At 46.8% G+C, this 15,960-nt stretch overlaps 1 protein-coding gene across 1 annotated transcript in view; it reads right to left on the bottom strand.

Moving 5' to 3' along the window:
* The window catches only part of ADAMTS17 (ADAM metallopeptidase with thrombospondin type 1 motif 17), a 271,748-nt gene that overhangs the window by 159,034 nt on the left and 96,754 nt on the right, over window positions 1–15,960 (bottom strand). Inside the window, exons 6-7 of the mRNA XM_044230904.1 lie at window positions 6,305–6,445; window positions 4,350–4,500 (exon numbers count right to left, since the gene is read on the bottom strand). Of these exons, the coding sequence (XP_044086839.1) occupies window positions 4,350–4,500; window positions 6,305–6,445 (292 nt within the window). The remainder of the gene's footprint in view (window positions 1–4,349; window positions 4,501–6,304; window positions 6,446–15,960) is intronic.

Genomic DNA, 15,960 nt, shown 5'->3' with positions numbered 1-15,960 from the left:
TGGGAATAAGTACTACCTAGAAGGGTAATAATAACACACATATCAGCTCAAGTACTTGGGTGCTGACATTGTGACAGACTCAGCTCTCGGTACCTTATGTGTATTAACTCACCAGGAGCCTTGGATTTTACCAACGAGGGCACTAATGCACAAATAAGAGACACACAGAGATGGTCACTAGCAACCAATCACTCACTACCAGATCTACTCTGCTGCTTTGAACAGTTTCTTGCCCTGGAAAGAAGCCACAGGAAAGATCTTTTTGGATCCCTGCAAGACATTTGACAAAGCCTTACATGTATGTTGCTGAAACAGATAGTTAACTCAGGTTTAGAGAGAGTCAGCACATTATAATTATACAGGGACGTCTCTAAGAGTTTCTTCTTCAACACAGGCTTATCCATAGGGTCATTGGTGGTTGGATAAAGTCACATGAAAACTTAAATTTGCTGTTAGGGTTATGGGATGGATCCCAGATCAACAATTACTCACGAGCACTTACTATGTGCCAGCACTGACCAAAGTACTTGGAAAACAATGGTGAGTAAAAGCAAAGATTCCTGCCCTTGAAGGGTTTATCATCTAGAAGGAGATTATCAATAGTTATGACAAGAAAGTGAATTATATAGCATGTTAAAAAATGGTAAGTTTCTGAAAGTAGGGCTTTCCCTTAGGGAATCAGGAGACCTGGGTGCTCTAAGAGTGGGTGGGAGAGGGTTACCAGATTAATATTTTTAAGGATTTTATTTATTTACTCATTTATTGCATATCGGTGAGTTAGGGGAAGAGGCAGAAGGAGAGGAGAGAGAGAGAATCTCAAGGAGACTCCCTGCTGAGCATTGTGCCTGATGCAGGGCTCAAACTCATGGCCCTGGTATCATGACCCAGCCAAATCGAGTATCAGATGCTTAACCAGCTGAGCCACCCAGGCATCCCTTACCAGATTAAAATTTTAAATTGCATGGTCAGGGTAGGCCTCCTTGATCAGGCTGAAAAAACAAAACCCCAAAACTCAAAAAAGATGAGGCACTTAGTCATGGGGACAAGTGGGAGAAGAGCATCCTGACAGAGGAAATGCCAGCATGAAGCAGAGCGTGTCCCTGCAAGTTCAAGAAAGAACAGGTAGGGAATTCAACTAGAACGGAGTAGGGGAAAGAAGATGCAGAAGGAAGTGAGGACAGGATGAAGAGAGGAAAGGGCTCATACTAGCACCAAAAGTCAGTGTTACAGGGGATAAGAAAGGAACAATATAACATAGGTACACCCTTCTGTTATACTGAACACCCACTGAAACACAGATTCACAAAGGTACCACATGAGTAAATTTATGACAAAGCAAGTCTTAGAATCCCTTAGTTGGGGGATTCTAAGCCACCCACCTGGGTGGCTCAGTCGATTAAGCATCTGACTCTTGATTTCAGCTCAAGTCATGATCTCAGGGTCCTAGAATCAAGCCCCCCCATTGGCCTCTGTGCTCAGAGTGGAGTCTGCTTAAGACTATTTCTCCCCCTCTTTCTGCCCCTTCCACTACCCATGCCCTCTCTCTCTAATTAATTAATTAATTAATCTTTAAAAAAAAAAAAAGAAAGAAAGAAAAAGAAAAAAAGAACCCTGTAGTGGGGTACTGCCTTAGTTTGGCTTTGAATCGTATGGTGTATTCCAGGCCTAGAGTAGCACTCCCCAAGCTCTTGGTTCCCAGCTGGCTCCTGCCTCTCTTCTCCATCCTTATCTCCTGTGCTTCAGCATGGCATTACCACCATCTGACTGTGTGAGTTGCTGCAATCTGACTGTAAGATTCACACTGAAGGGAGCACCCTTGTCTTGCAAGCAGGAAAATTTCCACCAGCTCCCTGAGGCTGCTGGCCAGCTAGTCAGCTGTGCTAACACATGCTCCTTTGCTCCTGCTACGTACTGGGGAGACAAATGTCCATTTTATTTTAGGACTGGTGAGCTCTCAAAGGAAAGGCAAGTGGGAAAATGTATTTTGTGGTTCCTGGTGAGCTGTGGAAATAAATGTTTGGTTTCCCTATAACTTACACAATGAAAGGATCTCACTTTATATATTTGTATGTTGAGCTTCTAGGGAGGAAAAAAAAAAGTAACATAGCTAAGCCAATTATTACTTAACAACATTTCAGTGTCTTCTTCAAACAAAATGAAGCTAGCAAAGAAAAATGAAATACCAGGTCACCTTCCTCCCTGTTAGGGTCTGTCTTTAAATGACTGTACATAGTCTTTCCTTCCTCAGTAATAGACACACCCAGGCTCAGTCTGAAGCCCACTCCTACCTTCCTGGCTGGTTGACCTTGGCCTATTACCTAACCCCTCTTAGCATTCTGTTTTCTCATCTGTTAAATGGGGTACAAAGCCTCTGCCTTGACAGTTGTCCTCAGGGTTTCATGTGACAGTGCGTGGAAAGTTGACCCTATTATGTACTCTCTCTGCCTGGGAACTCATGAGTCCCCAGTATAGGTACCTCCCTCCTCCTATCCTTCCTGGCTCAACTGGTATGCAATTACCTGGCTCCAAAAGGCAAAAAATGGCAGCAGCTCTCAGGCAGGAAGGGGTCTCTGCCTGGCTCGCCACCCCCACCTCACCTCCAGCCCCACTGCCTCCCCCATCCATCCTGCCCCCGTATGGGCCAGCAGAGCCTGGCCTGCAATATCTCACCAGCCCTGAGGTTGGGCCGAGTGGCTGCTCTGTGTCCTGTGACTCGGCTGGGCACTTCCCTCTTCTCCATCTCCACTGTCCAGGGCATCTTTACTCTTCCTAAATGCTCAGGGTCCTCTACTGGGGTTCTAGCCACATGGGTTTTGTGCAGACACCACACCATCAAAGGACCTTCTGAAAGCTGGCCTTTCTGATGATTCTGTATTGTCAGGTACTTTAAAGCACTGAAGGCTGGGACAGGCAAATGGTGCCTCCTGGCTAGCACATGGTATATGAAGAAGCATCTTCATGGTCAAGGCCAGTGGTGAGCACCAGACACACCAGTGGCAGACTGCCGGGGATGACTAAATCCTGGGGCTCATTGCATCTCCCCAACTAGGTGTAAGGTACAAGGCATTGGGGTGCACAGTGGGAGATGGCTCTGGAAGGGCCCCTTGCTGGCACCTCTGCAGGGGCATGGGAGAGAAGGATTCACGACAGTGAACAAATGCCCTTCAGGGAAACAGCTAATGGGAAGTGCTGAGGAGGCTCTGCCCTTTTCTGCACCCCAAACAATGGCAGGTTGTTCTCCACCTGAGGACTCTGCCCTGATTTCCTGAACCAACACCCCCAGAGCCAGGAAGCCCTCGAGAGGCAACATCCCACCTCCCGGAGTCCAGACGGACTTGTTCTGCCTGGCTGTGACCCCGGGGTCTCAATCTGTAGGCACAATCCCTGGTGTGTCTGTCCTGGAGTTAGTCTTGCCCTCGGCTCTTGTTCTGGGAACCTGCCCCACCCTCCAGGCTCCTGCCCCGGGACTCGATGCCAACCTGAGCTCCAGCTCTAGGACGGCCCCCCTTGGGCCAGCTGCCACTAGCTCCTGAGTCCCACATGACCCCACCTGGGCTAGATCTCCTGCTTCTGGCCTTCTGCACCAGAACAGCACAGGCCCTGCCCCTCTATCTGAGCCAACTGCCAATGGCCAGCTAGCACACCAGCTGCTCTGGCCTCCCCCTGGGCCATGGCACAGACATGGCACCGCCCCAGGTCCCCACGTGTCCATCTTGGTACCTCCACCCCCAGAAGGGCCAAGCCGTGGCCTACCGTCTGCAGCACAGTGAGAAAGCATGCACTCTGCAGGCAAACAGACTGAGACCAACCCTTGCTCTCCTGCCTATGAACCAAGCCATTCGGAACGACCGCTTCAACTCTGAGGCTTGGTGTTACCCCCCGTACACTGGGGAGAGCAGCCCGGGGAGCCTGTGGTGAGGGCTGATGGGCTTACACGTTAGAAGCTCTAGCAAAGGACACACCATGCGGGCATGGCTCAGTAAATGGTAACATCTTGACAGGGTCACTGATACCACTATCAAATAACCAATATAATTATTTAGTGAAATGTTCCCAGCCCAACACATCCCAGCGCTTCGCGGTTTTCAGCCGCCTCCCATAGCTATCTGGGGTTTGAGATCAGGTGACACCACCTCACTTCCGAGAAGGATGGGGGTGCTCCTGTGCAAATGACTGCAAAGGTGTTCCATATGTGCGTGTGTGGATCAGTGAATGTGTGTGTGCATACGCAGGTGTGTGTGTGTGTGTGTGTGTGTGTGCGCGCGCGCGCACAAGTGGTGTAGGAGAGCAGTGTCCTCCAAGAGAAGGCAGGTGCTCTCTCCTGAGCCAGCCCTCCTGCGGTTGCTTACCTCCATGTTTCGGCAGAAGGTGGCATTGGTGCCAAACAGGATCTGGCACTGCTCGTTGGCGCTGTAGTGCATCCCTGGCAGCTTGTGAGGGAGACGGACGGCATGCCGGCTCCTGGGGTCGGTGACCAGCAGACATGCGCTGACTTTTGACCTGGAATAGCCAAGAGGCAAGCTGACTGGCGAGTGGCCTGCCCAGGTTTCTGTTCTGATTTGCCAGCCAAGAGCAGGTGAGAAGGCTGCATCTCCAAACTACCGATGGCAGGATGCCCCAAGCCCCGGCACATGGATGGTGCTTTTTGGTTCTTTTTGCTCTTTTTTTCAACCTGGCCCAATGCAGATATTTACGGCAAAGGCAATGGGAGTTTAGCAACTAGGAAAGGGCCTGAGAAGCACACCCACGAGGCTAATGTACCTTTCTCAAGTTTGAGCATTCTCGGACGAGAATGCTTTTGAAATAGATTCCTAGGGTATTTTCTTAGAATACGTCTCTGAGCAAAATTACTAGGAATGAAGAAAAAAAGAGAAGTTAGGGTCATTTTGTTCCATTTCAAATAAAAACCAAGTGCTTATTTCCAACTCTGCAGATTCTCTTGGAGGGGCTGTGGCAGGCCGAGACAGTGGATGGGTCCAGGTATCCCATCCCCGAAAGCTGGCTGGTGGCACAGCCTGCGAAAGACATCAGGACGGCAACCAGGGTGGGAGTGTTCACAGATGTTGAGAGCAACTCTGAGAAACTGAACTGGGGGGCTGTGGCTCCATTAGGAGGTTAAATACTTGAATGCTTTGATTTCTCAATTCCCAAAGCAAGGCAGATGGTCGTGGAAAGGAAAGCCAGCCTCTCACCAAGATTCCTAAGAGACAGAACTGCACATGAATACACACAGGCTGACACTGGTCCACCTCTCCTGGGCTCTGATATACACAACACTTGAACAAAGGCAGTGGGACCAGCCACGTGTGTATGAGCAAATGAAAATGCCCCACCCTGGTTCACTGACCCTTCTAGGAAAAATGAAACAATGTCAAGTGGCTTACAATATTTCATTAAGTTCTATGATAACAAGTCCTCAGGAGGAAACAAATTATATTGAAACAAGTCCATTTTTAAGAATTGTGTACCGCTTAATTTCCCTAACTGCAGGAAATTTCACAAAAGAAGACTCAGGATGAGGAGAGAAGGCAGAGTGATATCTTAACTGCCCGGTCCTGAATTCACTGGGTGCTTTAATGTGTTACTGAACTACAAATCTTCATAGGCAGGTAAGATTCCCTGAGTTCCTTTTGTCTCCATGGAGAGGACGGATAACTCCAGCTAAGTAAGGAAGTGATTAGGGTCTGTCCATCTAATCTGTAAGTTTGTCCCTGAGGTCTTGACACTAAGGGACGCTTATGGTACAGGAGCTACAACCTTGTTTGACAAAGGTCTGAAATCAGACGGCCAGCTCTTCCATGAAAATCTGCGAGTGGAATGGTGCAGATATATTCTGGAAAGAAAGTGACAGTGAGATAGACAGAGCCCATGCCCACATGGGAGGGAGGTGAGCGGGCCTCGCTCCTCAGCAAATGCGTTCCCTATCAAGGGAAGCAGCCTGAACATTAAGGAAATGTCCTTTTGCAGAGTAGCCCAGGGACACTGCTAAGACGGTGTCCATTCAGGGTCAAAATACTGCAGAGAAACACGATGGGGTTCTTTTCAAGTCACAGTCACCATGTTGACATTCAATCAAGCAACAAAACATTTATGAATAGCAGCTGGATGCCCTGCATCATACTGGACACACACTTGGGAGGAAGTCTTGGTCCAATAGGGGAGGTTCTGTACTGACTGCCTCTTTGCCAGTTCACAGTTCTAAGAGATTCATTTCTCCTTCCCACACTTGCTAAGACTCCAACTGTTGTGTCTTCTGGAAGTACTTTCAAATGTAGCGACTGTATAGAATGATTCAAAGACTTACTTGAGGAAGTTTTCAAGGTCATCGCGACTGCATGAGGACCAAGAGAGGTCGCTGGGGTTCCGGCCTTTTACCCACTCTCCTGACATGATGTGGGATCTACCGGCACAGGACGAGTGGTCATCATCGTGGTTCATCCCCAAGCTGCCCGAGGGAAAGGAAAAGTAGAGGGACACTTAGACTATAGGCTTTCACATACTAGGCTAACTTAAGTCAAACCTGAGAGACCAAGAGTGACACAGGTTTGATACTCGGTACTTGGCTATTCTTAACAGAGAAGACTGACAACTACAAGTTCATATAGAAACAGGAGGATGATTTCCTTACTTCATGAATGAAGACTGATGAAGCACACAGAACACCATAGCATTTGCTAAATGCATGAAGAAATGAACAAATTACATTCACTGTGGTATCATAGTTCTTAAACTCTAAGTTTCTGATGATTACACTTGCTTTTTGACACCCATCCAGACTTTGGCTTACATAATATCATGGGTGAAAATCTTCAAATCAGTGAAAAATGTGGCTTTTCTATCTTTTATATCACATCATTATATCTGGGCCCACCAAGATCATACCTGTCAACCTTCCCTGCCCCAGGGTACCTAACAGACACCAGGATGCCTATCTAGATGTATGTGGCCCTCCACACACTATAGGCTGAATGATGGTCTTAGTTTGCACATCCGCTGTCCCTGGGATAACCTGGGACACAGAACATAGGAGATCAGAGGGCCCACGCTTTGTCGATCTGTGATTTCCAGGGCAGAGACTCACTGTGCTCAAGGATGCCCATCCTTTATCAACAAGCTCAACGGAGACGACATGCACCTACCTTCATTCAAAAATATATAAGAGAAGTTTCCCAAGTGCCAGCTAATGGACTAGAAATAGAACAAAGAATGATGCATGATATGCCATCCTCGACCTCAGATCACTGTCAGCCTGGGCAAGGAGAAGACGCAGAGATAACTCCAAAAAGAGGTTCTAAAGGCTTCTCCAGAGCCACTTTTCCCAGTTTCCATCACATGTCTCTGACCATTTTCCATCAATTCCCCATGCTGGCTACTTAATTCTGGCGTCTCAACAGAGACCCACCTGTTTTTACTCTACATGCCCTTTAGGTCCCTCCGTACGCTTGCCTACAAGACACAGCCTTCACCGCCATCACATGGAGTTGGATTAGTCAAAACTTTCCACATCCTTCGTGAAATATACCGGCAGGCCCTCGTGCTCCTATGTCTGTCTCCAGGCTAGCTGGGCACTCTCTGCTCACCTATGCATTTCTACTCCTATGAGTTGAGGGTACACTTAACCTGGGCTTCTCAAACCTATTTATGTCACTAACACCTGCTGTGTCAGTTAACATGGGTGGTCACATGTTGTGCTAATCAATGAAACAAGAAAACAAAAGCTGTTGTTTTCAGGAAAACTAACTTAGTGAGTAGCTAAAAATAGCCCACTGCCCAACTGGGGGTGGGCAAGACAAGTGTAAAAGATGAGGGCAGAGAAATATAAAAATCTGCACTGGCCTGCTTCATAAGGGTCTTTTATGTTCTACTCCATCTAGAAAGAAAAAAGAAAACAAAACAACACAACCCTGGGATTTGAACTCAATTCGTTACAGTTGCAGCTTGTGTGAAGAAGGTGATATGTTAAGTCCAGTTAGCAGACACATGCCCTCAAAGATAAAGCTTTCACCCCCACCGTGAAATTGGTGAAAAAATTTAACATTTCCATGGCTTAAACTAAAACAAAATATAGAAGGCACCTAAGTATAATTTCTTTACATTTCCCCACTTGGACCAATTTTTTTGGTCAGTTGGTCAAATGATTAACTACTATCCTTTCAGAAGAAAGCACACCGGTGGCGTCACCTTCATGTGGATGGCCACATTGTGCCATGGTTTGGACTGCTCTACTAGACCCTACCCTCAACAATGCCCTCCTTCTGCGTTTCCCAAAGGCTCTTCCAGCTCCCCAGATTCTCTCAGGGCAGCATTCTAACCCAGTTTCTCCACCAATGACTGGCACAGAGCAGGCATTCCATGCATATCTCTTGGATGAATTATCTATTTAATATGGGGGAAAGCAACACAACATTGGAGAATCCATTATCCATTACAGGGGTGCTAAGTCATGCAGTGGCGCTCATTCAATGGAATGATGCGAGTCTTCTCTGGTTAGACAGTCCTGCCCTGCTGCCAAGAGACCAAGTAGCCATCTGGTTCAAGCAAAATGAAGAAACGATAGATTTCCCGAGAAGTCTGACCAAGAGGAATAATTTAGATATATTTCCAGTAGTTACTTAGCTTAATGAATCCTTATTCAATGCCACGACTCAGTTTTTCATTTTTTTTCCCCTGCTCATTATATATCTATACCTACAACCATCTACAGTCATCTGCTACCTATTATCTCTTTGTTTCGTGTTAACATTTGAAGGAACTAGTTGGTTTTTCAAGTGCATTTATAACAGAGAATGTTAAAAGCCATCTTACATTTGATTTAGGGTTTGATTTGAGATCTTTACATAAAACTAGTGAGAGAGTTTTCAAATGGATCTTGTGAAAATGTTGAGGGATTTCAGTGAACTCTGCTCAGTGTGTAGAGGAGACAGAAATAAAATGTCTTGTCAAAACGTGGCTCCGTCCTATCTTCGGTGACAAGGTGTAAGCACAGCAGTGGACCAGTGAAAGGGCTTTGTCGTCAGCCTCAGAGAACCCAGTTTTACACAGAAACAACGTGTGAGTCAGTTGTTCATCTGGCTTTGTGCTTTTAGAAGCCGGTTCCCATCATCCCAGGCTGGGAGCTCCAGAGCGGCCACCAGATGGGTTTTTTCAAACAACAAGGACGCCGTTTGGGAAACCACAGTTGGGGGAGATCCAAGCCCTGGCAGAGTGGCCTCACCACAGATGGAGGAATGTTTCCTTTGTGACCACTTCTAAGTTTTCTCTGGTGGTCAAGTTAGTTGTAAAATGAAAGAGGCTCCTTTGCTCACACCGCCAGACTCTGCTGGCCAGAGGGCCTTGTCTCTCAGGAGACAGAGTTCTGTTTAAAACAGTTGTTCAGAAAAGCTGGCTATAGCATCCATAGTTGTGGGCCTGCACAGTACGTTATGTGAGCGTTTCAGGATGCTGGCCCCAGAGGAGGACTTCCCCAAGGAATGTTCCAGTCAGCAAGATCAGCCAAAGTGGGATTCTTGGATTTCTGGAGCCTGTGTCTCACAGGTCATGCTTGATCTGGTTTAAAATGTTCAAATGCTAACGAAGTGCCTCATAAATTTACAGCTAGATGAACTAGCATTGGGCTGGGAGTCTTGATATTTGAGGTTTACATAAACTACTGTTTAAGCTATTTTTAGATTAAGTTCAGGAATACTTGACTGAGAAATGTATGTTGTTTTAGATTTATGTCCCATGGCATCTATTACTTCTGGCAACATTATATTTCACAAAAAATGGGTAGCATTAAGCACACATGCTAATTCTAAGTAACAGTGGGGTTAAGGATACAGACAGGCCTCACGTCACACATGACCCAAATTTATCAGACACAATAACAATTTAATGGCCTTGAGTTGATCTTTATCTTAAAGCAAATAACACACTGCTTCTGTACTTGCCTTAGGAAATCTGATAAATACCACGCAGGGAGTTCTAAGAGAATCCCTACAATGTTCAACCCCTCCTAGCTTCACCCTAAATTCTGAAAAACCATAGACAGAGTTGGGTGTTCTAGTTCTGGGCTTGGTGTATCTGCCATGCTGAAAGCTTTGATTTTGCCTGGCTCTGAGCTGACTTGTGGAAACTGTTTCTGAGAAGCACTGGGATTTTGACATCAGGGATGCAATCAGGTCCTACCTCCCCTCAAAGTGGTCTTGCCTGGGAACCTAGGGAAACAGCTCCTGCAATGTAGCCTCTCCACTAAAGGGGTTCTCAGCCAGTCCAGGCCCTATCCCAGTAGTCCTGTGGACAGAACGACTGTCCCTTTTCAGGAAATGCTCACTGATGCTACAGTAACAGGAATGGCTCATGCCTCATTTCTAGGAGATGAGAGACAGCTTTCAGTTAATATTACTTAACATGATAATAACCAACAGCCCACCTTTACTTTTCCTTGATAGGAAAATTCTCACTGTCAATACTTCTTTGCCAAGAACCACACGTGCCCTCTTCAGCCACTAAGAAATGTCACCTGCATGTGTAGAAAGTCACTAGGAGTAACGGTGCACTCGCTTATAGAGGCTAAACAGTCAAGATTACCCATAACCCCTTTGAGGGAGGAACAAAACAAGTAGGCAGCAATCACATTGAAATCCTTTCACCCCAGAGAAGTCTTTGTTAGTTTTTGGTTGTGCACAGGGAAGTGAGCCTGTCAGCTTTCAGGAATTCAGCAGCAATACAACTTCCAGAGTAGATCTGGGGGTCTCTACAGGTTCAGCTTTACCTCCTACACACACTGGATCATCACGGGGAGAATGATCCCACAAGCCCACGAAATTCTGAATCATCAATGGGCGAATCATAATCACAGAGCGCCGGTGTGAAAACCATTTTGCCATAGTGGATTACACCATAGCGGCGAAGATAGGTAAGACACGTACATTATAAGCCATCTCTCTTCCCTAGCCAGAGTGCTCATGTAAGGATAGCACTCACGTTCTTGAACTGATACCTAAGGGATTTTGAAGTCAAGTATCTGAGCCAGGTCTGTCCTCTCCTCAGTCTGGCCCGGAAATACGTACGTGTGCATACACGTGCATATGCGTTTACTCATATGGAAGAGTCACATCAAATGGGCTGTTAGTTTTTCGCATAACAAAAATTCAATTCACTGGTGAGAGAGAGGTAAAGAGAGAAAAAGAAAAGAGAGAAGGAGCATAGCACAGATGAGAGTGCCCCTTACTCCAGCAAGAGTGTGCCCACCCTGAGTGTGTGACAGGGCTGGTTAGACTCCTCGCTGCCAGCCAGCCTCTTTCTTCTGAGACCATCTTTCCGGGCTGGGTAGACCTGAGCAAGTATCTAGCCTCTTAGTGATGAGGCTGGGTATTCCACATCTTTGCTAGATGTGGTGAATGAGGTCTGCTTTTTATTCTGCCATAACTGACCTACCTGTGCACAAGAAAGCCATGGGTTATTGTATATGGGTCTTGTGATTGGCATCAATGTGGACACAGTGGTTCCAATAGTTTGTCAGATGATTCTCTTACCACATGCAGATAACCACCACTCTGACTCTTCCCTTTCGATGCTTATACCTCATTTCTTGCCTTATGGAATTTGGCAGATTTCCAAAACAATGGAAAATATTAGTTACCACATGGACATCTTTACCCTGGTCCCAAATCTAATGGAAATGCTCTTAATTCACACACACTGAATATATCTGCTCTAGATTGCTTGTAGGTAGGCAAACTTGATCAACTTGAGGGCATTTTCTTCTAAATTATCACTTAAAGAGGTTCCTCACTGCCATTTGAAAGTAAAGATACTAAGACACTCTGACATAGTGGACAGAGTGATGGTCCAAAGATAAAGAGGTCATGGTTGGTGTTAAAGATTTGCCCCAGTTAGCTAGGGGACCTGACACAAGGCTCCAACCATCCCAGGCCTGTTTTCTTAGTTGGAAAGTGAGGGGCTTAAACCAGATACTATGAAAGGTTTTTCAGTTCAGGATGTAATCATTTCATGATTCCTATTCTAGAAGACTGAACACAATTTAAGGTAGAGTTGCTATTCACTCTTTAAGTAAGAGCTGACTGAACATGACCTTGTACCAGAATTTTCAGGGTACCAGTTATAAAGCAATGAGAGGCACAGAGTCCTGCCTGCAGAAAGCCCACAGTCTGGTGGGGATCACAGATATCAACAAGCGCTCACCCTTGCTGTCCAGTGAAACTTTCCATAATGAAGGAAAATCCCTATTTGTGCTGTCCAATATGGCAGCCACTGACCACAGGTGGCTACTAAGTGTTTAAAACGAGTTAGTGTGGCAGAGGAACTAGAGCTCCTATCTTATTAAATTTTAATTAAAACCACTATAAAGATCCACCTGTGGCTGAGTGCTACGTGCTGGACCATACACGTAGATATGTATGTTTATGCTGGGCATAAACAATGTGACTGAACTAATTTGAATACCATCAATGGGTTAGGAGCGGTGGATGTCATCACACTGGCATTAAGAGTATATCCATGCCCACAAATTACTTAAAGATTCACAGATTCTGGGAGAAATAAGACAACCCGATGACACAACCAGAGAAGAATTAGTGGCCAGGTATAGATAACAGGAACTAAATGCCATGGACATTTAGAGAAGGGAAAGTTCCACAGCTTATTTAAAAGTGACTTTTTTTTTAAATTAAAGATTTTATTTATTTATTTGACAGAGAGACAAAGATCACAAGTAGGCAAAGAAGCAGGCAGAGGGGGAAGAGGAAGAAGACCCCCTGCTAGAAGACAGCCCAATGTGGGGCTCAATCCTAAGACCCTGGGATCATGACATGAGCTGAAGGCAGAGGCTTAACCCCCTGAGATACCCAGGTGGCCTTCATAGTGACTTTCTGTATGACCTTCATTTATGCCTACTTTTTCTGCCTGCTGATGGTTGTGCTGACGCCGTCTGTGAAAAGTCCTCTAAATCCCTGTGTGTCATCTATTAGAAGAGCCTGAGTTGGAAGAACCAGAGTAGAACCTCCCTGAAGGCTTCACACGGCATCCAAGAAAATGAAAGAACGTCAGCCTAAATTGACTTTGACAATGAGGTGCCTGAAGAGCAAACATAATCTCCAACAGAAAGAGGGATGCCTTCTCTGTGCTATTAAACCTGGGGCATTCTCTGTGTCAAATCAATTTAGTCAAAGAATGACATAACATAACATGCCTTTGCTAACTGAAAAAGTGAATGGCGAGATATAATAATGAGGCAGAACAAAGGAGATACTTCTAATGCTGAAAAGTTCTGTGAGGCTCTCTTTAGCTTCTTAGGAGAAGAAAATGCATTGGAAAAAAACATTCTTTAATTTCAAAAGAAGACTACAGAAGCAGTGAGTGCTTCTAAAAACAACCACAGACACAGTGAATTCCATCCTGGTCCCAGAGCCTTCATCCCTGCCTGCTCTGGGCCTACAGTGCAGAAGTGCTCCTTGCCAAGGGCCTGGTGTGACCTGTTGAACCCCAGAAGGCTATGAGGCCCATGAAGACACCGTCAGCTCCAGATGCCAGCACCATCGACATGGCTGAGCTCCCTCCACTCCCCACCCTCCCAAATTGCACAATGGTTTACTGGGACTCCATGTCTGTGGTGGGCCCTCCTCTGGCTTGGCTGCAGTAGATGGAGGCACACATGAGGCATGGGAATGAGGTAAGAAAACTGAAGGACTCCATAAAAATCTGTGTTTTGCTCCTTTTCCTGCTTCTATTCTTGCTGGGACCTGCACCCCTACCCCACTGCATATGTATTTCATGGTGCAAATAACTGTATGTCATCATTTTAAGGGACAGGGAGTTCATGACTTCTATAGAACATATAACTTCTAAGGAAGGACCAGGTGAGAATGACTGGACAAAGCTACCATATGTGCATTCCAGACCACTGGCGCTAGACATCGTGACACCAAGACCCCTGGCTATAAGGAGTAACACCTGGGCCCTTGTCTTTGTTCTAACTGGTTCCTGGATGTCTAAGGGGACTCTATACCTGGCCACTGTCCTCAGTAAAAACCCCTAGACCCCAAACAAAGATGAGATACATGCTCCTTTCCTTTCAGCGTCTCTCAGATGCTCCATCTGTATCTGCTCTCTACATTTTCAGTAAACTCTGCTCTCAATTCCCCCTGGCTCATGTTTGATTTCCATCCTGTGTGAAGCCAAGGACCCTCTTGGCTGGTCCTGCGGGACCCCCTCTGGGTCTCCGGACTGCCAGCATCAGGGAGGTTTCCAAGAATGTAGGCTGATGCAGCATAAGTAGGTCTCAGCTCCACTCATTTTCCCAGTCTGCCAAGGGTCTCTGCAGCAATGGGGAAACCAACCCTGAACTTCGGTTCCAGGACAGCTCAACAAGAACACCACGTGCCTGGCTTAGCAAGCAAGCAAGAACACAACAGAGAAGCTGAAGCTGAAGGGTACGGAGTGTTTCTCTCTCCAGTAATGTGCTCCCCAGATCCTGCCAAGGAAAGGCTACCGAATAGAACACCGTCCCTGTCATGGCACCAGCTTTATGGGCGGAAACTGGGAGACTGGGTGAGAATGAGAAACATATGCTTTCTGCTTCTTGGACTAAAGAGTAATTAGCCTAGTGGGGCTGCAGACACCGGGCTGGAAAAGGGCCGGAAGTGGAAGGTAGCTAAAACCTTCCAAAGATGCAAAATCCTGGTCTAATACATCCTACCTCCCAGATGTCAAAAAGGAACTTGTAGTTAACAATGGATAGCAAAAATGACATGTAAATGAAGCATGATATTTCAGTTGTAGGGAAATGTACAGCCAGCCCCCACCCTATGTCGCTGTCCTCTTTGGAGTGTGACAGGGGCAAGTACTTCAGGGGCTCCAGATCGAATCTCCTGGTCCCTCTGCAGTGGGTCAAATCTCCATGGCCCTACTCTGCAGTGAGGTAGAGAAGGAAGAAGAATGGGATTCTTTCCCTTCCCACCACGGTATCCAGTGCTGGGGGTTACCTATTCCCAACTGTCCCCTTGTGTCCCTGATTCAGAGGAACCTTCCCTTCCCCCGCCAAAGCACCCTGTGTTTTAACAGTCAGCACATCCATCCAGAGGAGTGATGGCCCTGTCAGGGGTGCTGGGCACTGTGGTGGCAAATGGGGCAAAGGGGGGGCAAGACTCATAGTACCAAAGTGCAGATTCTTTTTACTACGTTCCTCAGAGATGGGGATTTATCCGCTCCTGCGTCAGCTGAGGGATGCCGTCCCCTCAGGTGTGAGCTGGGGAAGCCCAGAGGATCTGAAGGGCCTGAACTGATGACCTAATCATGTGCTCTACCAACACGGACTCCAGGTCTGTCACGTACCAGGCACGGCTCTAAGCACCCAGGGACCCACGGGACACACATCAAAGGTGCAAAGGTGGGCCTCTCCCTGGACACGGGTGCTGGATGGGATGCTAACAATAGGAACAGGGAAAGCAGGTGCATTACGATAGGGGCCTCCTGCCCAAGCAGGAAGGAGCACCTGGAAAAGCAGAGGAACAGTGTTTTCATTGTGCCAAGACATGTTATGTGTGTTAACTCACTATTATAGTCCCCATTTCACAGGTTAGGGAAAGCAGAACTGAGAGGGAACTGAGAAATCGAGCAGCCTGCCCAAGGTCAGAGAGCTGGGCAATGGTCAAGTATAATTTGAGCCTGGCAGTCTCTACTTTGAATCTGAGTGTATGGCCAGCCCTTAGAGGATAAAATTTGCCCCCACACCCAAAGGAGAGCAAAGGATGAGCCTGCTAACCCGTGCCAAGAGTGGCTGTCTTGAGGGTCAGGGGGCCTGACAGGGAGCCCTCAGAATACTACAGACTGCATAGAAAAATCCCTTTTGGCAACAGTAATGAAAGGCCAAGAGGCACCAGAGGGGCTCAAGTCTGCTCTCAGGGCAAAGGGACTTGGCCAGCAAGACACTATGGAGAGAGGGGAAGGGCCTATAGAGTA

The sequence above is a fragment of the Neovison vison genome, chromosome 13 (assembly GCF_020171115.1).
Source record: "Neovison vison isolate M4711 chromosome 13, ASM_NN_V1, whole genome shotgun sequence".
Lineage (NCBI taxonomy): Eukaryota > Metazoa > Chordata > Mammalia > Carnivora > Mustelidae > Neogale > Neogale vison.
This window is presented reverse-complemented; position numbering and strand designations above follow the sequence as displayed.